At 57.1% G+C, this 21407-nt stretch overlaps 1 protein-coding gene across 1 annotated transcript; it reads right to left on the bottom strand.

Annotated features, from left to right (window-relative positions):
• Positions 1-11962: 11962 nt before the first annotated feature.
• IER5 (immediate early response 5) lies at positions 11963-13426 on the bottom strand. Its single transcript, XM_055815707.1, has one exon. It carries the CDS (start codon positions 13323-13325, stop codon positions 12597-12599), a length of 729 nt encoding a protein of 242 aa, XP_055671682.1. The 5' UTR covers positions 13326-13426; the 3' UTR covers positions 11963-12596.
• Positions 13427-21407: the final 7981 nt, after the last annotated feature.

The raw sequence follows: 21407 nt of genomic DNA, 5'->3' as shown, positions 1-21407 counted from the left end.
TGCCTGCGCTGGGTACAGGGGAGCTCCACAGGGGATGAGCCCATAGACGGGCCCTGCTCCCCTCCAGAGCCCACCAGAATCCAGCCTCACCAGGCCACCGACGTCTTACCCACCCACAAAATTTGCCTGCTTTTGATCACCGCTGCAGCAAAACTGTGGATTGCTTTGCTCTGCACACAAATGCATCCAATCTTCACCCAGATGCACCAGTGATTTTTTACCCATCACCGCCAACCGGGTACAAGTCAGCCCCCAGAGACCAAGGACAAGCCCCTGCTGATGCCCTGCTCAAGGCCAAGGCACAGTGAAGCACCAGCAGAGAAGGTAGGCTGGAGAAACCAAGAAACCGGTGTCAGCTGAACAGAAACACTAAATATTTACACAGCCTGCCATCAGCCCCCAGGCACAGAGGTAGCAACTATGCAATTTAAATGCAACCAGCATAACAATTTTTTGTGTAACTAGAAGTACAAGAAAATTACTTAAACATACCCAACATGGGGAATTAAACTCAGCCAGGACAAAGGGACTCGAGCGTTTGGGCAGTACAAAGAAAAAGCCCAGCTCCTGAGCATTCAATGGGATTTAGTAACCATGAGGTATCGATGCCCCCAAAGAGCACCCCCTCACCTGCCACCATAATAGAGCCAGGACTGGGGTGGGAGGGCACTCAGCTGCTGCCAGCAGCACCAGAGGGGTTCCTGGGTGACAAATACCCCCCTCACTTGGGGCAGGGGCTGCTGTGGCAGAGGGAGGCTTTTGATGGCAGGAGAATGCAATTACTGGGACTAGAATTAAACCAGGACTTGGGGACTCACAAAGGAGTGGTATGTGCAAGGTGACCATTAAATGGTGCCTCAAAATAAAATGCAAATAATCCCTTAGAGGTACTTGTTTGCTGTTCCAGGCACTGAAATGCTATATATAGCCAGGCAAAGGATGCTGCTCTACCATCAGTGCCACACACACGCTACACAGCAACTGCAGGACCACAGCACATGGGAAAGACCCCCAGGGCTCAGCACAGAACCCACCAACCCATACCCCTAAACTCTGCAGGATCAAACCTTACCTCAATGCCTCATCCTCGGCTGTAAGCAGGGCAGTAGATGCTGTTTCAGTCTGACCACGTTCCCTGCCTCCCAGCACCAGGCAGGGCCAAGGGGGACCCTCAGATGAGCAGGACAGCCCAGCATCCCCCCAGACAACCCAGCAAGGAGCCAAGCCCCCTAGGCTGAGCTTGAATATAGTATAGGGGGTGGGTGGAAAGCCCAGGTGAAACCATTTAGGACCCTGCCATCAGCCAGCCAGCTTTGCAGGTGAAGCACTGCTTTGTCTCTGCTGGATTTGAAGAGCCAAACAGGTTATATGCGTGGGGGAAAAGAGCTTCCTTACAGCAGGTGACCCAGGCTGGGGGAAGGAGCCGAGGCGCTGAGGGGTATGGCATTGCTCACACCTGGCGTGGGCAGCCCAGGGGACAAATGCCACTAGTAATTGTGAAGCTTCCAGGTGAACTGAGGTACACTGCAGTAAGTGAGGTGTCACCTTGGGATAGGGACGGCTCAGGGGACAGGGCAGGGGCCCTGCCAGGGCATGCAGGGTACCACAGAGCCACTCACCACCCCTGTCCCTGCACTGTGGCCACCCTCTTAAGGAGCCCTGCACCTCCAGAAGGAATGTAGTTGCCGACGGCGTTCCTGCCTGTAGGAAGGCAGAGGAGGTTGCTGCAAGGCAGGGACTCATCCTGCTGTCTTCCCCTCTTCCAGCAAGCATGTCTGCCCCAGCAAGGTTAGAGTTTTGCTTGGGCTTATGCAGTACCTTTGCTTGGGTTCGTCTCTGAGCCTCTGTTACATCAGGCCACCCCACGACCAGGCAGTCTCTACTGCTGTCCTGTCCCCTCTCAAAAGGGGAGCTGTGACCAAAGCACCTGCTAAAAGCCAGCCTGCAGAGGTTGACACCATCCGCTGTCGGTCCCAGGAAACTACCTGTGCTAAGACTGTGGCAACGTTCGTGGGGTTTGGAGCAGACCCAGGCAGCGCCAGCCCCGGAGCGAGCACACACTGTCCCACCACAGCACCCCAGGGTCACAGAGCCCAGTAACAGATGCTACAGACTGAAGATGTCTTGCGGCGTCCTTAAAAGCAGTGGCCCATATGGAAAGCCAACGTCACCACCATTCCCATGGTCTCAGGCACACATTGAAGGACAGGGCCACCCCGCCGGCTGCCGAGCATCGCCAAACAGAGCCAGGAGAGCAGGTTCAGCAGCTCCCTTGAAAAACCTGAGAACTGAAACACAGACATGCAAAGCTGACGTGCAGACAGGCGCTTCAGGGGTGCAGTGGTACATCCAGGTCTGTCCCAGGCTCTCTCAGGCTGGGGCCATGGGACCGCCCTGCTAACCACTGCTGGTGGGACCCCAGGGGACGGTGTCCCGGAGAGAGGGTTGCGTCTCCCTGGGAAGAAGCAGCACACGGCAGCAGCCGGCTTTTCTCTGGCAAGCTACTGCCGACCTCCACGAGAGGGCTTTGCTGTACAAGGAAACGAAGTAAGAGCTCCATTTACAACCTGCTTCCAGTTCCGTCTGGTGTTTTCCCCAATCTTCTCACCAAGGGCTTAGCAAGGCAGCAGCCGGACACAGTCACCAAGGGTTACACTCCAAGGTAATATTCCTATGTTAGTGACAGCATTGGAAATATCTTCCTAAAGCCTCTCTATCCTGAGCTGCACCCAAGGGTGCTGGCCATGGCTGGGGTAGGGGCTGAGCGCAGCTTTCCTGGGGGACTCTGGCACCAAACCTGGCCCCAAAGCACAGATGCAGCCTTTGGCACTAACACACCTGTGAGACAAGCTGCTGGTCACCGTGTTTCAGGAGGCACAGGGCTGTCACCCACAATCCCTCCCACCAGAGCCGACGGCTTTGAAGCACAATCTGATGATGGACGGGCAGTGCTGTGGTTCCCACATGGGCATCCCTGGAGATAAGTGCCTGTTGGGCTGCCACCGTGGGAACTCACAGGGCAGAGGAGGAGCAGGAGAGAGGAGGATGAATCTTCTGCTCTGGCACAACCAAAACGACTTCACCCTGATTTCCATGCGCGCTTGCGCTGGTCTTAAGCAGGAGACATGAATCATAGTATAGGTACTTGTAGGGACAAGTTGCAGGCCACCAGCTCCAGTAAACGACAGCAGCTCGCTGCACCTCACCTGCCCACCCTGCGTGAGTCCTCTCACCAGCCCTCACAGACACAAAAAACCCTTTATCCGAACAGAAGCATTGATGCGGCTGGTTTTGGGTAGCACCACCTTAACTGGAGACCTCCCAGGAGCAGGTCCCCAAAACAGTGGGGTTTGGGGTAGAGCAGCCCCTTAATCTCATGGGGTTTGAGTCCTGCGAGGGCAAGCCTGATGCGTCCCTCACCAGGCAATCTCCAGGCTTGCCGGAGAGCCGGAGTGGCACGCTATCTCTCAAGGTCACTTCCAGCTTCCTATGCTGCTGATCTAACAAGAAGCGACGCACAGCCGGGCAGGCAGGTTGCTGCAGGGGGGACACGGCGGCTGCTTTTGTGCGCTGGCTGCTTCCCCCCCGGGCTGCGCTCCGAAAAGAGCACCGGAGCGAGCCACGGCCGAGCACACAGCCACCTCCCCACCTCCTCCCGGCACTCCGGACCTTCTCCCCACCCAGAAAGCTCTGCAAGGACAGGACACGGCCAGCTCTGCCTGGCTGTGGCACCAGGACCTCCGCAGCTCCAGAGACAGGGGTATCATGCTGCCATGGGCACAAAACGGTGCCAGCTCCCAGCTCAGGTCCCCCAGGGAGTCAAGCTGCCCTGCCACTAGCTTCCCAGCTGGTGGTGGTGGCATGGGGGGACCCAAACCTCTCCATCACCTGACACCTCATCACCACCGGCAGCATGTGCCTGTTCTGCAGGATGGACTGCGCTGATATTTGCCGGTCCTCTGCTGGCAGCCCACACGGTGCCCCTCGCCAATGCCATCCAGAAGGGGACCGCTGTGTCCCAACGGGGCGTGGGAAAGCACAGTGTCCCCACCCAGCCAGTGTGGCTGGAGGGTCCCAGGCACTGGGACAGCACTGGGTTGTGCCATGGAATCTCCAGTGCTCTCCAAGTCTGTGACAGGAAAAGCCAGGAGGTACCTTGAGAACAGTAAGTTTTCCCCCTTTTTTTTTTCTGCCAGCCTGTGAAGGTGACATTTCTCCAGCACACATCCTCCACTGCTGGGACTGCCGACTGCGAGCCAGGAGGGAAGGAGCGGGCTGTGACTGGGGGTGTGAGGCACTGGGGTGACCTGGGACAGAGCTGACCTTGCCACCACAGCAGGGTTGGGATCAAAGCCCAGCTCCGTGCTCAGCTCACCAGGAGGGCTGTGGGGACACAAGAAGTGGCTCCTTCCTCCTGCCACTTGTCAGCCTGTTTATTTTTAACAGCCCTCCCTCCTGCTCAGATATGACCCCCCCAGGAAAGTGTGTCCTGGTGCTCTCCAAACACCCGTCAGCCCCATGCCACCACGGCCAGTCCCTCCCCGCCTGGCCACTGACCAGGGACATCACGTCACACTCTCCTGAGCTGAAGGCAAACACTCACTCAGTTGCCCTTTCCAGGGAGGGAATTTTGGTGAGCCCAGCATGCAAGGCACTGCCCGGGCCAAAGGGGGACAAGGTCGAGTGGGAGGAGTGCGTGGTCCTGGCCACCTCCTTGCAAATTGGCTCTAACACAAAATGCATCAATTCTCCCTGGAAAACCTCGGCAAGGATAAGGCAGGGAGAGATACACGCTGCAACAGGCTCACCAGTGCTACCCTTTAAAAACAGAGCCATGCTCCAAGAAAGGATGGCAGAACGATTCCATGAAGATCCAGTGAGGCTTTTACGCAACTCCCTTCTGCCGGTGTTTACATCCCTCTGACATTTGCTTTCCATTAATACAGATGCCACAGGGCAGAGCCACAGCAATTAAGCAAATGGCACGGGCTGTTTGATGGGTGCTGCCACCAGCCCTCACCAGTGCCAGCACTGGGACTGGGAGCACAGCCCCGCCAGCCCTGCACAGGGCAAACCCCAGCTTGAAAACACCAGCCAGCATTTTGCAACTCTCCCCGGCTGGCTCCACAGCACCACCGAGGAGGGAAGAAAAGCCACAGGTTCCCTCCCCTGTCCATCCTTCCGTCCCTCCTGCCTTTCCACAGAAGCTGTGCCTTCCTCCGGATGCAGATGCGACCCCCCCCCAGCCCCTCCGCCATGCCAAGGGCCCAGGGGCTCAGATGTTCCCTGGCCACAGCCAGCTGCCCGAGCCAGCTCTGCCCTCCCCAGGGGCTGCCGATGCACTCAGCCCCGGATCGGGGGTGAGATTGGGGTCTGGGGGTTTTACTCTCACCCCAGAAAGCTGAGGGTGGCCCATTGCCCCTCACGTGTCCCCCATCACCACAGGACTGTGGCTGCTTGCTGATACTGCATGCCAGCTACTGTAAAATGCTGCTCTGGGCCAATGCCATGTGAAAAAAACCCACATAATTCCTCCCATCTTGAAAAGTAGCAGCCCATTGCCATGGAGACATAACACCTGCCTCCTGCCCTGGCTCCTGGCTTGCCACTTCCATTGCACCATGGGCCCACCAGCCCCGGCACACCACAGCATGGAGGGACCTGGGATGAAGGATGGCACGTGCTGGCAACCACCTACCTGTGCTGCTTGGTGCCTGGATTTGTGAGATTAAACGCGGGGAACTGAACGGGATGCGGCCAGCAGGGATTTCTTTGGCTCCTGCTGTGGAAACAGCCGCTTCTTCCTCTTCTTTTCTAGTGATGCTCCAGCCATGCTCTGGCTGGGACCCCAGCTCTGTGAGGGATGGCACAGGGAGAGTCACTGCTGCCCGCGTCCTTCTGTTTGGTCCCGGAGGGGAGCAGGGCACCACGGCATGCCAAACCCGCAGCCCAGGGACGAGGGGACCCCCACAGACCAAACCCAGTGCGGTATTGGTACTCCCCCCCCCCGCACCCCACTCTGGACATGCTCCCTCCTTCCTGCCCTTGCTCCCCTTTCCTGCCTTTCCCAGCCCACCCTCCAGATTTCCGAGTGAACCGTGTCCTTCCTGCCCTTCACAGCAGGGCCAGCATGTCCCATCCGCCCCACCAGCCACCTACTTCCCCATTTCCCTCCCTGTTCCCCTTTCCCCACAGATGCCCTCCCTGCCTCACGCCTCCAGCTTCCCCTCCTGCTCCGCCTGACCCGGGGCCACAGGGTTTTGCTGGCGGATTGAACCCCGGGGCTTGCCAAAGCAAACAGTGGCAGGAGGAGGAGGAGGGTGGTTGAAGCCGGAGCAGGCAAAGGGCAGAGTCCACCGGCAGACCCTGGAGCTCGGCAGGCGGCGGGTGTCGAGGCGATGCCTTGGCTGAGCAGAGCCCGGGGAGGCTGAGCAGCATGCGGGGGGGCGAGCACCCTTCGTGGGTTTCGCCATGTGGGCCTGAGCTTCATGGGGTGCTGGAAGCCAAGGGAAGGCAGATCCGGGGCTCAAGCCTCCTGCAAGCAATTTATAGTGAGGTCTTTTCCTCCCGCCCTGCTGGCTGCCAGGAAAAGCAGCAGGAAAATATTTCCCTGGGAATTGTTTTTGTTCCTTCCTCTGTGTCTGTACGCATGAAGCTCTCCTCCGCCTTGGACATGCCTCAACCTGTCCCGAGGCTCAGATTAATCCCCTGCACCACCAGGGACAACAGCTGAGGTCAGATGCTGTCAGTGGAGGCGAGGAGGAGGAGGAGGAGGAGGAGGAGGAGACAACCTTCCCCCTAGGAAACCACACATGTTCCCAACCAGAGCAGCAAGCGTGAAAAACAGGCAGCCCTGCCTGTTCCTCCCGGGCAGGAGGTCACCCTGCACCACGGCGGCACATTGGAGCATCCCGCACAGGAGGGAACATGGCACACAGGAGCATGGCACACCGGAGCATCCCACACGGGAGGGAGCACAGCACACCAGAGCATCCTGCACGGGAGGGAGCACATGCTGCTGGCAGTGCCAGAGGAACACGGCAGAACCTAAAGCCTGGCTTAAGGGAAAGGCTGGGCTGAGCCAGGGTAGCTGCAGGCAGCAAATGCATCCACAGCCAGGCAGGTCACAGCCTGGCAGTGCCTCCAGCCACGCAGGTGCCCAAAAACATGTCAGTGGCACCTGGTACCTCCACTTCTCCACAAGCCTGGTAAAGGCCTGGCTGGCTTCCTCGGCTGCAGCTGCAGGAAAGGGAAAAAAGATGAACCGTCTCCCTTGGCTGCACCGGAGAAGCAAGCCCTGCAGGCTGGGCCGGGCCAAAAGGTCTCGGCACCCCGCTGTCCATCAGGCAGGGAAGCCGGGATGGAGGGATGGTGGGGAAATCAGGATGGAAGGAGAGCACACCCACCACAAAGCCAGGACTTTGGCATGCAAAGTGTTCAATGGCACCTCAGAGCAACCAGGACAAGCTCAGGAGAGCTCAGCTCCACTAAATGATGCTCTACAGCCCCTGCCCAGGCAGTTTACCTTCCTCCCATCCTGTTTTCCCCTCTGCCTCGCGTGAGTGCTTGGGAAATACATGATGACTGTTCGCCTGCAGCTCTAAGCCCTTCCCTCCCCCTCTCCCCAAGCTCCATCACCAATAAATCACCCCGCTGGGAGAGAGGGCCAGAGGAAACCAGAGGCACAAAACCTCAAACAGAACCTTTTTCCCCCCTGCTCTCCCAAGCAGCTCTGCATTTCATTACTGCGGCCAGGCCAGCCCTCGACCAGCTGGGGAGGAGGAGGGGAGGGGGGGGCCCTGCAGGGTTTGCATGTCGGCAGCAGAAATCACAACCAGAAGACCAGGAGAATGCAGTTGTTTGTGTTTGTCACCACGTTCCGGTGCTTGCCTGGCCCTGACCCTGCCTCTGGGACCTGTGCTGGCCCGGAATAGCTCTCCTCGGTTGGGCTTCCCCTATGCCAAGGCAGCTCCAGGGCACCGTCCAGTCAGCTTCTCCCCCCTGCCAGCCATCCCCTTTCAGTGCCAACCCCTCTCCCAGCCCTGCCCCAGCCTCACAAAGGCGCTTGGATGCTCCTTGGAAGAAGCCCCAGGGTTTTCTGCAACCCTCGCCAGCAGGCTCAGCCCTGCCAGCAAGCATCGCAGCCTTCCTTCTCCCCCTGGGCTGGAAGCCCCCTGCCCAGGCAAACACCGAGCCCAGCCCAGCCCGGGGAGAGTCAGCGAGGATGAGCCCCCGCTTCCCAGCAAGCATTCCCTAGCCTGCTGGGGACCCGGGAAGGGGCTCCCGCTGCCCACCCTAAATATATACTGGCAGAGCCTCGCTGGCAAGCACAGTACATTGGAGACAGATGCAAGCCCTGCAGCAGCGAGGGCTGGCGGGGGCGGGGGGGATCCAGACATGCCTCTTAATCAACCTTTTTGAGCCATCATTTAAGCAAGAAGTACTGTGCCATAGCGCTTCTGCACCCCTCCTTCCCCCAAAACCCCTGCCCTGGGGTTTAGCCTTGGCAAAGCATCCCCCCAGGGCTGCGCGGTGCCCCCCAGCCCCCCGGGCGGGCAGAGGCCCCAGCAGGCACAGCCCCATGGCGCTGGGCTGCCTCCCTCCTCCCTCCCAGCAGCTCGCCAGATTCCTGAGCGCTGACACAGGATGCTGCAGCAATGAGTGTGCAGTGCCTTCCTCCCCTGCCCCAGGAGAGGAGGGATGGGCCGGTAATGCCGGGTCGCATCAGGCCAGGAGGGAGCAGGAGCATCCAGAGTGAAATCCGGAGCCTCCTGCGAGCCCCAGCCCCTGGCTACCCATTGCCCCCCAGCCCCACGGGCCTCCGCCGGCCTCAGCTGGTGCCTGTCCCAAGCCAGATGTCCATCCCTACCTTTAAAGGCTGAGATGATTCACGCCATGAACACTCCCTTATTGGCAAGGCCCGGTTTGAAATCATTCCCTCTCTCCAAAAGGTATCCCTGATGAGAGCCGCAGATCATCTGCCCAGAGTTGCAACTGGCGATTGCTCCTTGCCAACTACAGCAGGAGCAAAGTGAAAGCCAGCTGCTTGCCCTCCTCCCCAGCATCCCTGCTGCCACGCTCCTGGCTCCCTCTGCCCCGCCGCCAGCATCTACCCCACCCTCCGGCTGCGCTAAGGGATTCTCCCACCACCTCTCCCAGGGAATCTCGTCTGAGCCGGGGGGAGGACAGCAGCCTGAGCAAGCGCTTCCAGCAGCTCGTTGCTATTATAGGAAGGTGAGGATCTTACCATTAAGTCATATCCTCCTTGACCCCATGAGGTAGTTTCCATAGGAGTCACCCTCTCTTCCAAGTGATGGAAGTTTTTATTTTTATCTAGCTTATTTATGCACTTTTCTTCCCTCCATCAGCTTTGGCTCAGGCACCGGCTTTGGGTCATGAGCCTTCTCTCAAGCTCATCCCCCTTCCTTGCTCAGCTGTCCCATCCCATCATCCCCACATCTGCAGCAGTCAAGGGGCCATGCCATGAGCAGAAGGGAAAGTCCAGGGATCAAGGCAGCATGACAGAACAGATGAATTAAGGAAAACAGACGCCGTTTAGATAAAAGTGACTATAGGAATAGAAAAAGGCACTGGGGGAGGAAAAAACAAAATAAAGAGCAGGAAAGTTGATTCCAAAAGTAACACAGCGTTGTCATTATGGGTCATCTTTGATTCAGACTCGTTATTCAGTGGCAGTGCAGACCCCTCTGTAACGAGCCAAAGCTCACTGGCAGCTACACTGCCTCAGCTTCTCCAGCCCCCTCAGCAGGAGCAGCCCGCAAGTTCCCCAGGGACACACACATCCCAGAGAGCAAACCCCACACGTTACCAAAACACAGCCATGGGAACAAGCAAAGCATGCATTGTCACAGCAGAGAAGGCTCTGGCAGCTGACGGAGCTGATCCAAGTCTTTCAGGGACACGGCATCGTGGTCACCAGCCGCTAAGTGAGAAATTGCTCATGTCAGACAGCTCTGCGGAGAGGTCACACCAGCCGGAGGGAGCTGCGTTGGCACCTACGGGTAGTCTTTGCTGTATTTTCAAAGGCCAACGGCAATTAAGCTGTTGCACAACTCCTCTCTGGAAGGTAGAACAGATACGAGCAGTGCTGGTGATCTCTGCCAAAGGGAGGCTGGGTCTTGTCTGCACAGGGACACCACACAAACCAACCAGACCAGATGCTCTTCCACCAGTTGGGTGCCTAGAAAACTTCGGTGCCGAGACACTCCCTGACAGCCCAGAGCAGGAGTGCCCCCATCCCATTTCAGCACTGGGATGCTGACAGCAAGCCCAGAGCAAAACCATCCACTTCATCCATGGAGATGCTGTTGGCAGACAACCTGCTCTCCGTGGCCTCGGGAAGGAAGCAGGGCTGGAACAGGAGCAGGAGGCTGTTTCCATCCCCCTGCCCAGCTTCTGACCCGCAAGAGCAACCTGTGCCCTCAGAGCAGGGCGTTCCGCAACGCAGCAGGAAAGCTGAGGAAAGTCCTCCACAGCCACCCTCCTCCTCCCACTGATCTCTTCTTACTGGGGAGGTCCCCAGGTGACTTCATCTCCCACCCAACAGCCATGCTATTGGACTGCAGAGCTCTCCTGGAGAGCATTTGTGTATAAATGAAGCAGGGACAGGCCCTTCTCATCACCTCTCAAAGGTTATCAAGTGGAAAGAAATGTCTCATCACACACAACTTCCTTGGTGTTGCCTATCAGGCTAAAATTGTGTGTCGTCACCATTGAGTGCAATCATCAAGAAAATTAAGATGGTAGGACTTTCGCTTTTACATAACAGGGAGCTACCAACTTGTACACAGACTAGTAGAGCTCCCTCTAAGCTGCCCTAGACCTGACAGCATCTCTTCTATCACAAGCCCTCCCCTTGTTGCTTTCCCAGCACTTCGGGAGGACTGAGCCCAACGCCTCCAGTTCTCACACAAACACGGGTGTGAAAAACCCCAGCCTGCAAGCCCAGCGCCCTCTGTAAGGGACAGTCAACATGCCGATTTCAGCTGTGCCAGAGAAAGCACTGAGCAGAAAGCTTCACATTGGTCACCCCTCATCTCCCACACCACTCCTCAGCTCTCCCACTCGAGCCACCCCCCCTAGGTTCAGCCAGATACCCCAGGCTGTGTTTCACAGCACACAAACATCTTTCTTTACTCCCAAGAGATGCAATCCTCAGTTGAAAAGTTCATTAATTAGGAGCAGAGAAGCCTCTAGTGCATCTCCCAGCAAGAAGCAGGAAAAAAAAAAAATTCCCCCACAATTCAGTCTAATTACAATGCCTTGAGGCACTCCACAGTCACTGTGAAGCGGAGGCCAAACTTTTCTCCACACCCCTAAGAGTAGGAACTTTAACCCACTTATAGTTTTACTGATAATTGAAAACCAAAAAAAAGTGCCAAAAAAAAAAAACCGCCCTGATATTCATCATTTTAACTATTCTGCAAGTAACAGCAAACAGGAGGCACTTAATTTCTGGCAGAGCAGTAGCTGGCTGCAGGCAGAGCCTGTGCCTGGGAGGGATCCGCGCACAGGCCCCCAACCCTCCGAGCAAAGCTGGAGGCCAGCCCTCGGCTCTGCCATGCCACAGGCCTCCGCAGCACGGGCCGGCCTGCACACAGCTGCTCTTCGGGGTTTTAGCAACTGCTTTCCACCCACCGAGTGACTGTACATTAGGTACTTTCTGAGCAAGACCTCAAACGCCGCATCAGCTCCAGCCCTGGGAAGAGGCTGCAGCTGCAATGAGAGCACCCGGGAAAGCCTCCAGTCGCCCTGACAGAAGTTCCCTTTCTTCCCCGGCTCCCAGAAGAGCTGGACTCCAACCCACCCCGAGCCTCTGGCGAGGCAGGGTGGATCCAGCCACAGACATGCAGCAACCACACCCTGGCTGCTGCCTGCCCAGCTCCCCGCAGCCCTCCTCCCCCCGAGCCAAGGGCGGGGGGGGCGCAAACAGGGACTAGGCTTATACAGTTGAAAATATTTAATACGTGTCGTACACGTAGAATTACATTTTATACAAAACATGATACATCACTGAAGGAGAACACTGTACAAAAATCCCTACGGGAGCCCCAAGCCTTTATACAACAAAGACCGGGAGTTACCAAGCCTAACAAACAGGCTGAAGGACCTTCCGTCAGAGCGTCTGTAAACTTCGTCTCTCAATAAACACTTTTAAAAAGCACCATGTAATAGTTCTGACCTAAACCTTTCCAAAATAGAAACTTTATTTAATAAACTTAATACTTTCCAAGCTTAAAACATGACCCGCTGGGAGCGCCTCCGGTTGCCGGCTGCAGCCGCGGAGCCTCCCCCGGGCACCGGAGAGCCGGCGGGCGGGCCCCGGGGTGCGGGCGGGGAAGGGGGAAGTGCTGCTGCTGCTGCTGCCCCGCGGTCCCGCCCGGCCGGTGCGGCGGGGCTGGGCGCCGGAGCCCCGCGGCGCTGCCCACCCGCTCCGCTGCGGCGGGCGCCCTCCTCCGACGGGCCGGGGGGCGGGAGGAAAGGGGGGGGGAATCACCTCTCGGTCCGGCTGTCCGCCGGGGCCCCCTCCCCGCGGCGGGGGTGGGGGGCGAGTCTCTGCGCCCGCGGCCGGCGCGTCAGAAGGCCACGATGGCCGTGCTCCAGGGGTTGAGGGTCCGCAGCACCGGCTCGTCGCAGCAGATCTGTCCCGGCTCCGCCGCCGCCTCGGCGGGCGTCGTGCTCGTCGCCGCCTCGCCGCCGTCCAGGGGCGCCCGCCGCCGGCCCTTGGGCTCCTTGCTGAGCAGTCCCGAAAAGCTGGAGCCGAAGATGCTGATGAGGCTGGCCACGTTGCCCGTCTCCATGTCCTCCTGCTCGCCCGGCGGCGGGGGCGGCGGCTCCTCCGCCTCGCGGCGGGGTTTCTTCACCGGGGAGCCCGGCTGGCCCCGCTCGCCGGCGCTGCGCTTCCGGGGGCAGTGGGGCGGCGGGGGCGGCGCGGCAGCGCAGGCCGCGCGGTTCGCCTCGCAGCAGCAGCCGCAGCAACAGCGCCGCGGCCGGGGGCCCTCGCAGTCCGCGCCGGGCAGCCGCGGGCCGCCCCTAGCCGCCTCGTCCTGCGGGGGCGACGGCTCGCCGGCCGGCCAGGCGGCGGCACGGGGCAGCGGCGACTCCTCCTCTGGGGGCCCGCAGGCGGCGGGGGGCGGCTCGGGCGGGCAGCCCGGCTCGCTCAGGTAGACCTGTCGGGCGCTGCGCAGCACCAGCGACACCAGGAGGTTCTTGTGGAGCTTGAGGCCGCCGCGCTGGCCCCGAGCGCTGTAGATCTTGCCCAGCGAGATGCTGACGATGCGGTGCGCCTCCAGCTTGAACTCCATGGGGGCGCCGGGCCGCGGGGGAGCCGAGCCGTGCCGCACCTCTCGCCTCCGCACGCCGCTTCTTCGCGCCGCCGACTGAGGCGAGCCCACGCGCCCGGCCACTTTTTATACCGCCCCCGCCCCGACCAATCAGGGCGCCCCGCCGGCCGCTCCAACCGCCGCCTGGCCCCCGCGCGCCCGCGCCGGCCAATGGCGAGGCAGGGGAGCGGGTTCGAAAGCTCGCCCCGCGGCGGTGGCTCTTAAAGCGGCGACGCCGGCAAAGGCTGCGGGTGGGCCCCACCTCCCGGCAGAGAGCAGAGGACAGCAGGCAGGGCTGCAACAGCACCCAATTTTGCAGCACCCCAGCTTCACTGCACCCCACATTGGCTCGATCAGGCCGGAAGGAAACAGTGGGAATTTTGGCCAAAGCAGTTAAAGCATTTCTGGGAGGAAAACAAAAATTAAAACCACCAAAAACCGAGAGCAACCCCAGTTTTGTGCAGGTTAGAAATGTTTCCCCCAATTTCAGCACCGGTCTCTGACATCGTGTTGTGTCACAGAAGGAACTGGTGGTGTTGGCTGGAGGAGGAAGCGTACCTTTGAGTACTTCAAGGAAAATCTGGCCTGGCGTGGAGCAGGAAGCCATCCCTGCGCAGCTGCCAGGTGGAGATCTGCTCCAGGGGTCTGGCAGTGAAGCCTTCAGAAAGCTCTGGATAGAAGAGGAATGTCCACAACGGGGGAAGGAAGGGCTACAAGGGAGGATGGAGGAGGACAACAGGCCACCAGCATCTCCAGGACTGATGGAGACCGTAGCAGCCTGGAGCACTTTGTTTGGGAACTGCTACCTGGCTCTGCCATAGCTGTGAAAGCCAGCTGCAGGGCCAGCCTGGTGGCTGGGGCTGCAGGGGACAACCCATCACCCCCAGACACAGATCCAGGCACCAGGGAAGCCTCCGAGAAAGCTCGAGGGGCGTTTCAGGGCTTGGAGTGGGGACACTCCTCCTCCCACCGAGGAGCAACCACCATCTGCAAGGAAGGAAGAAGTGAAAGGGACCAAAATTAAGGAAGTTCAATGTGCTGCCCTGGAGTATCATTCTCGGCTGATACACAGCAACTCGCTTCCATCCGTTTTTTTCTCAAGGGACCAGTCTGCAGACCCCCCAAAGGGAGAGCCACAGCCTGTCGTGACGCTTTATTGACAGGGTCTGCCACCATGTCCTGGCTTGCTGGAAGGACAAGGGGGTAGCTGGTCACAGCAGTAACAAAAGCCAGGTGAAGAGTCAGCCACATCAAGGCATAGCTGACAGAGGAAGAGCCTTTCCCCGCAAAGAACCTCTACACTCAGACCAAATGCATATTTCCCTCCTGCTCGAATGCAGCTGGAAAACCTCAAATGCCACTCCCCTGATGTTGAACACAATGGCAGGTCCACCTGGGGGCTGACATCTCAAAATGCCCACCTCCTGTTGCACAAACCTGCCACGCTCCATCTCAAATGACTAGACCAGAGCATGCTCAACCACAAGGCCAAAACACCGGCCAAAACTGCCGGTCCCAGCATTCCCCCTGCCCATGCCGGGGCGAGCCTCTCCCAGCTGCAGAGAGCGAGGCTGTCCCCTCCACACCCGGCGTGGGAGGCTGGAGGGACGCGAGCCCCGGTGGTGGGAACCGAGGGTTTCCAGACCTGCCGAACCTGCTCCCCGCACCTTGGAGGGCTGGCAACACCCTGGCCTAAGCCCTCGGGTCAGTCTAACCAGCCAGGGCAGGTCTGGGCTCAGCTCAGATGTTTGGGACTGCAGTCATGCCTCCTCGCCCGCAGCCGGCATGTCTGCCCACCACCGGTGCCCTCTCCGTGGCACTGCATTCAGTTGTGCCCCTGCAAAATGGCTTGTGCATCACCAGGCGTATTGCTCTGGGACTGCTGTTTGCAGGTGTCACCATCCACTCAGTGGACCGACTCTTACAGCAGGATCCAGGCACCTGCATCCCCAGCAGAGGTGACCCTAGTTAGAAGGACAAAGGTTTGATACATCTCAGCTGGGTATATTCCCAGCTCTGATGCAGGTGAAGAGCAGTGGTGCAAAGCCACTCCACCAGCTGCAAAATGTTGAATGTGGGTGGAGAACATACAGCTCTGCTGAGTAAAGATGCCTGGATCCTAGTGGACCAACCTGTTCTGCCGCTCACCACCTCACCCCAATGGCATGAGGCACCATTTCTCCCCGGTCACCGCATTTTGGCTACCTACCCTGCCTAGGAGCTAGTGGGCCAGCAGCATCTCCCCTGCCCTGGCCAGGGACAAGCAGGATGGCGATGGGTACCAAGCGGTCCGTCATCCCTACTAGTGCTCAGAGCCAGCAGGGAAGAGCAGAGGTGCACACCACCAGAGGACTTGGTACCACTGGTTTCGCCCACCAACACCATGCCTGGTGTCAGAAACAACCACCGGCACGTGTTGTTCCCAGGGCACCAAAGCCCTGCTATCACATCTGTCCAGCCCCTGCCTGCGCTTCATGCTCTTTGAAAAGAGATGGGGTAGTGGTCTGCTTGGGGGGGGGGGGAGGCATGCAAGAGGAAGGCAGGAGGGAGAGGAAGGGCAGCAGTGCAGGCAGAGGCTGTCCCGGCAGCCCGTTTAAGCCAGGCAGTATTTTGGTGGCAGCCCTGCCTTTCCCTCCCAGGCTGATGTCATGCTTTAGTAAGTTTGAGGCAGAGTCACATGGCAGCTTCTGAGGTCAGCGCCTGGGGTGGCTTTGTTGTCTGCCTGCCTGCCTGCCCTGGGCTCCTGCCTGCCCTGGGCTCCTGCCTGCGCCCAGAGCTGAGCCGGCGGTGGGCAACCTGCCGGGGTTGCCCTCTGAGCAGAGCGTCTTGGTGATACCCACAGCTGGCACGGCGTGGGAGCCATCGCTTCGGTGGGGCTGACATCCCAGACAGTGGGACATCCTCATGTCCGTCCATCTGCCCCCACAAAGGACATTGCCCCCCATCCCTGCAGGTCAGGGGGGATACAGGAGAAGGAGGTGGAAGAAGAGGGTGTGACGGGGGCACTCTAATCTCTGCATGTGATCTAACCAGGCTGGAAGGGGGTTGAGGAACAATTAACAATCCTCCAGCTCAACTGCTGTTTCCCGAAATAGCTCTGGCAGGAGGAGGAGGGCGGACGGGCTGGCAGACAAAGGTGGCCTCTCAGCCAGCGAGCTGCAGCCAGCGGCACGGCCGGCAAGCCGGCGGCGAAGGCAGCCCCAGAGGCCGAGCAGCGGGGAGCCCGCGGCCCCACCTGGAAAGGAAGACAATGCGAGATAAAAGCAGCTTGGGGCAGGAAGCAGCTTGTGGTACAAATAATAATTGCAGAGGGCTGCGCACACCACCGGGTTTTTTGGCGGCACTGAAATTCGCCTTCGACGGCTGGCAAAGGACATCGGCGCCAGGAAGCTCATCAGGGATTCGTGCGGCTGCATCTTGGCCCGGGGCAGCGTGGGCTGCTGGGGCTGTGTGCCGGCTGCCTGCATCCCTAGCCACAGCGGCAAAAGCCGGGGCAGGGTCCTCCCATCCCCTCCAGCTGCAGCCCACGCTGTGGCGGCGTGGCTGGGGGCCGTACCGGCACTGCCATCTGGCACACAGCGCAGCCGCCCCGACCTGCGGCGGTGGGGCTGAGGATGTGGTTAGCAAGATCCTGTTTCAACAGCAGTGCCTGTCAGGGTCCCCACCTCCCCACCAGTCCCTCGCTGTCACCAAATGTGCAGGCCACAGAGGGGAAGCCAGCTGCAGCAAAGAGGTGTGAACCCGCTGGGTAGGATGGTGAAATCAGGGTCTACTCAAAGCACAGGCTGAGTTCATCCATCACTTCTTTTGGCTGTCCTGGAACCACTGCAGTGCATCGTCCCCTCTCTCTTGTATTTGCACCCGGATTCATGAGTTAGACCCTTCCTGGGAAGAAGATGGGAATGAAACAGCCAGACCTCCCACCCCCACCAGCGGGGTTGGGGCAAAAGCTTTTGCACCAACAGCTGCCTGCAGCAAAAACAGAGCTTCAGGACAGCCAAAGCCCCAGGAGATGCAGGCGCGTCCCCAGAGGTTGCTGACAGACATCAAACAGGACAGGGAGGAACATTTCCACAGGTGGATTCATCCTCAGCCCGAGTTCATTTCTAGATGGGAGTAACAAACATCTGAATTGTGAGGGACCTACACAGGGCTCAGGAGGAGGAGGAGGACAAGGCTTGTTTGGGGTGGTTGGGTGCTTTTTTTCTTCAGAAAAATCGTTGATTCACATGGATGCAGTATGGACCTGCCACAGTCAGACACTGGTAACTAATCCTGTGGGGTTCCCAACTGCTCTGGTTTATCCATGTTTGGAGATAATGTCAGAAGAACTGGGAAATATCCCAAAACACAGCCAAGAACGCTAACCACTAATCGCTGCCGAATGAAAACCAAACACAACACGCAAGCAAAACAAATACAAACAAATCAATACAAGCCTAAACCCAAAGAAGAGGAAGCAGCTCCCTCGGCTTCTGAGAGTGCTGAGACACCCACCCCTGAAACCACAGCGGGGTGTGAGCCAGCAGCACAGCCTCGTACTAGAAAGCAAAGGGTTTTTCCAGGGTTAAAAACCCCCTTCCCATCGACAAAGATGATAGTGTAGATAACCCAGGCAGGCAGGGCTCCCTCCTACATGTCTTTTTTTTTTTTTTTTTTTTTCCATCGGTGACCTGGGATGCCCCCTTTTCCCACTGCACAAATGATTTAAAATTTCCCTTCCCTTACTCTGAGCCACTGGCTTGGGATTTCCCTCCCCTGCCTTGGAGACCCGTGACCTGAACCCATCAGAAATCCTGCCCATCACAAATCTTGCTACTCCTCCAGCAGCCTCTCCAAACACACAGAAGGGGCGGTAGAAAAATCCTACTGCCAGCTATCAGCCTCTTCAGGCAGCCATTTCCCTTGGAAAAATGTGGCCCCACATCTTTCAGTGTTTTATGCAACTGGTTTTGGCTTCCTGGGGAAAAAACTGCATGTATTTGTCAGGGGTTTCCTATCAGACAACCCTTCTATTGTAGTTCACCTTCCTGTATATTTTTTTTTCCCTTTCTGATATGCCTGCAATGGGTCTTGTGCCACTTGTGCCACCAAAGACGGAGGCTGCCTTGTGTCCAGGGGGGAAAGAAGCAGGACAGCCCTGGGATGCAGCCAGCAGACAACCCTCTGGCTGCCCAGCAAAGCTCATGCTTTTCGCTGGAGCAATTTGCTCCCCAGCAAACTGCTAATGAAGGCGGCAGCCTCGGTGGTGTTCACCTGCAGCCCAGCACAGGGTTCAGCATCTCAAATTAATCGTGCAAACTCCGCAAGGAGCCAACTGAAGTCACAGTTCAGCAAACCTTGAGGCAGATTGCCTGCCCAAAGGAGTCTCAGCCTAATTATTATTATTTTTTTCTCTCCCTGTATCTCAATGTCACCTTCCTTTTAGCCGGCGGGCAAATGACAACTGCAGCCCTCTGCACATCCCAGAGCACAGATGTGTCCTCTGTGCAAGTGCTTCCTGCTTAGGCGTGATGGGGAAGCTGCACAATGATGCTCCGGAGCCATGGAGCCATTATCCTAGGAGAGGCTGCCTGCTCCGCTCCTGGCTGACAAAAGGGGGGACCGGGGTCCTTGGGACTTGCCAGCAAATCACACCACACGCAGTGTTTACTAAAAGTCCAAAGGCATGCCAGGAGGCAACCTTGAGTCCTCCGAGTAGCAACCACCCACGAGAGCAGCAAGGGCAGATCAAATCCTCTCTGTGTCAAATCCCTCCTCCCACCATCAAGGGAAACTGCAAAATAAAACATCTGTGCATGCCAGCAGGCCTCACCTCCCCCTGCTCCTTCAGATCTGCGCTCCTACCCTCATGTAGGGATCTTCCTTTGGCCACCTCGTCCTTCACCTGGTTTGTGGGGCTGACTATGTGACGGGGCCCAGAGCCCTGGCGAGGTCATCCCTGGACACGGGGATAATGAGGAAGGTTACGGGGAAAGGCTGCTGGAGAAAAGTTCCTTCTAATTTCACCCACTTAAGAAAGTAACAAGGACTCTGGCAGTTCAGCACCTCGCTGCTCATGTCGTTTAACCTCTTTCTGGGTCTGGGTAAGCGCTCAGCATCCTTGGCATCCTGTAGCAGGCAGTCCCAGAGGTACACCCTGCAGAGAGTAATGCCACTTTTGCTCAATTTAATTTCTTGTTTTCATCTCCATTAAATAACTGATTGCTCATGCACCACAAAGACGAAAATTAATTCTCTCCAGAACATCCCGTATTCTGAATAGTCATCCTGCATCCTACCATGAATTATCACCTTGCATTTGCTTATTTATTCCATACTTGATTGCATTTTTACCATTTTTGTCCAGCTGCCCAGTCAGGGTTTGCAGTTTCTGCTGCACACAGGCCTTGCACTGTTACAAACCCACCCAAGGGTACAGCTACGGCATGAACCCAGACCTCGTTAGACAACGAAAGCCCACAAGAGACAGCAACAGGAGGAAAGCCACAACCACAGGAGAAGCTTCATTCAGGCTTTGCTCCTTCCCAGACAACTGCAAGCCCAAGGAAACCCATTCCATTGGCTCCGGCACGTGGGACCAGGAGCATCCAGCATCCAAGCTGCCTTCTTAGCAAGGAGCAGTCACCTCTTGGAATCTTTTTCTTTTAACACCTCACAGCTGCTGCCGTCAGGTCACCATGCTATCGCAAGGCTGAGGCCTCCTGTCCTCTGCCCCCTCTGTGCTTCACAGTGAAGTCCCCACAGATTTGTAAAAACAAGGCTCAGGAAGCCAGTTACAAGCGCAGAGGGGCCATGAGTGGGCAGGATTTGATGGAAACCCTCAGGGTTTGGTGTAAAACCTCGCTGCCCACCACAGCACTGAAGATTTAGCTACAGGCTAATGTTTTGCATCAAGTTATCACTGCTTTAATCCTCCTCTTACAGCCACCACTGAAAACCTTCAACAACTTCCACCAAAAATGCAAACAAGGAGGAAAAACACCAAAGCATCTGAAACCCATTTGCTTTATCACTTCTTTAACTGTAAAACTTTTTCTGGGGAAAAAAAAAAATCCCCTATACTTCTACAAATCCAAATTCAAACCAATCCAGCTTTTTCCCGAGAGGAAAAGTCATATCTTCCACACCAAATGCATATTCTTAACACCAGGCTAGTATGGGATCACATGCACACCCCTGTGCGTGTACACACATGCCACAAAAATTTTCCTGATAAAAGTTTCAGTGAGCCCAGTTCTTCCCTGCAGACAGTTGGGATTTTGATGAGTTGGCGCTTTTCGGCGCTGAAGTGTTTAATCAGATCTTTCCTGACCAGTTCTGCAGCTGTGTGCCATGCACCGAGCACTCCTCTTCCAGGGAGGAATCGGTTAGCCGAGCATGCTGAAAAGCTACCGAAACACTCATCACTGCTTCCAAACCAAAAATCAGAGCTTTCCACAAGAAACTGCAAAAATGCTCCCTTTCTAAAAAATACAGAGCAGCACGGCTGGAGCGGCTTTCATATGAAAATCTAAATGATTTACTACATCGTGTAAATTAATTTCCAGCATCAAAGAAAAGGCTGTTTTATTCCTGGAAAGTCTGCAGCTTCCTTACATTTTGGTAGCACCTCCTTACTTTCAGCCCTCAACAGCTCTACGAAGCTTTACACTTTTTTGCAAATGCATTAAAAAACCAAAACAGTTTCAATTAAGTGAATAAAGTGTTCACATAATTTCTTAAAGGTTTTCTGAAATTCCTAGCTAGTAACTCTAAGAGGCTATGGGAGCTTTTCCCTTTTTCATTCCCAGCACAGTGAAGGTTTCAGGGGATGTTTGGCAAGAGCGAGCTGAACCGTGCAGCCTCAGTGCACCGAAAGGAGAGCACTGCATATTGTCACAACAGACTTTCACAAATGTTTGAACAAATCTAACCCCGATACCCTTCAGCACACTGCTCAGAATACACCACATCTTTAAGCACCCCAACGACTACAACTAAATCCCTCAGAGGCTTCAAACACAGAGCAACAAAGCTATGACATTCAGAGGGGTGTCCCCGCTGAGGGTGCACGTTTGGACA

The sequence above is a fragment of the Falco peregrinus genome, chromosome 10, assembly GCF_023634155.1.
Source record: "Falco peregrinus isolate bFalPer1 chromosome 10, bFalPer1.pri, whole genome shotgun sequence".
NCBI classification, from domain to species: Eukaryota; Metazoa; Chordata; class Aves; order Falconiformes; family Falconidae; genus Falco; species Falco peregrinus.
This window is presented reverse-complemented; position numbering and strand designations above follow the sequence as displayed.

Bases quoted from the DNA above. Each gene is read 5' to 3' on its own strand.
- IER5 (XM_055815707.1), bottom strand. From the start codon at position 13,325: ATGGAGTTCAAGCTGGAGGCGCACCGCATCGTCAGCATCTCGCTGGGC.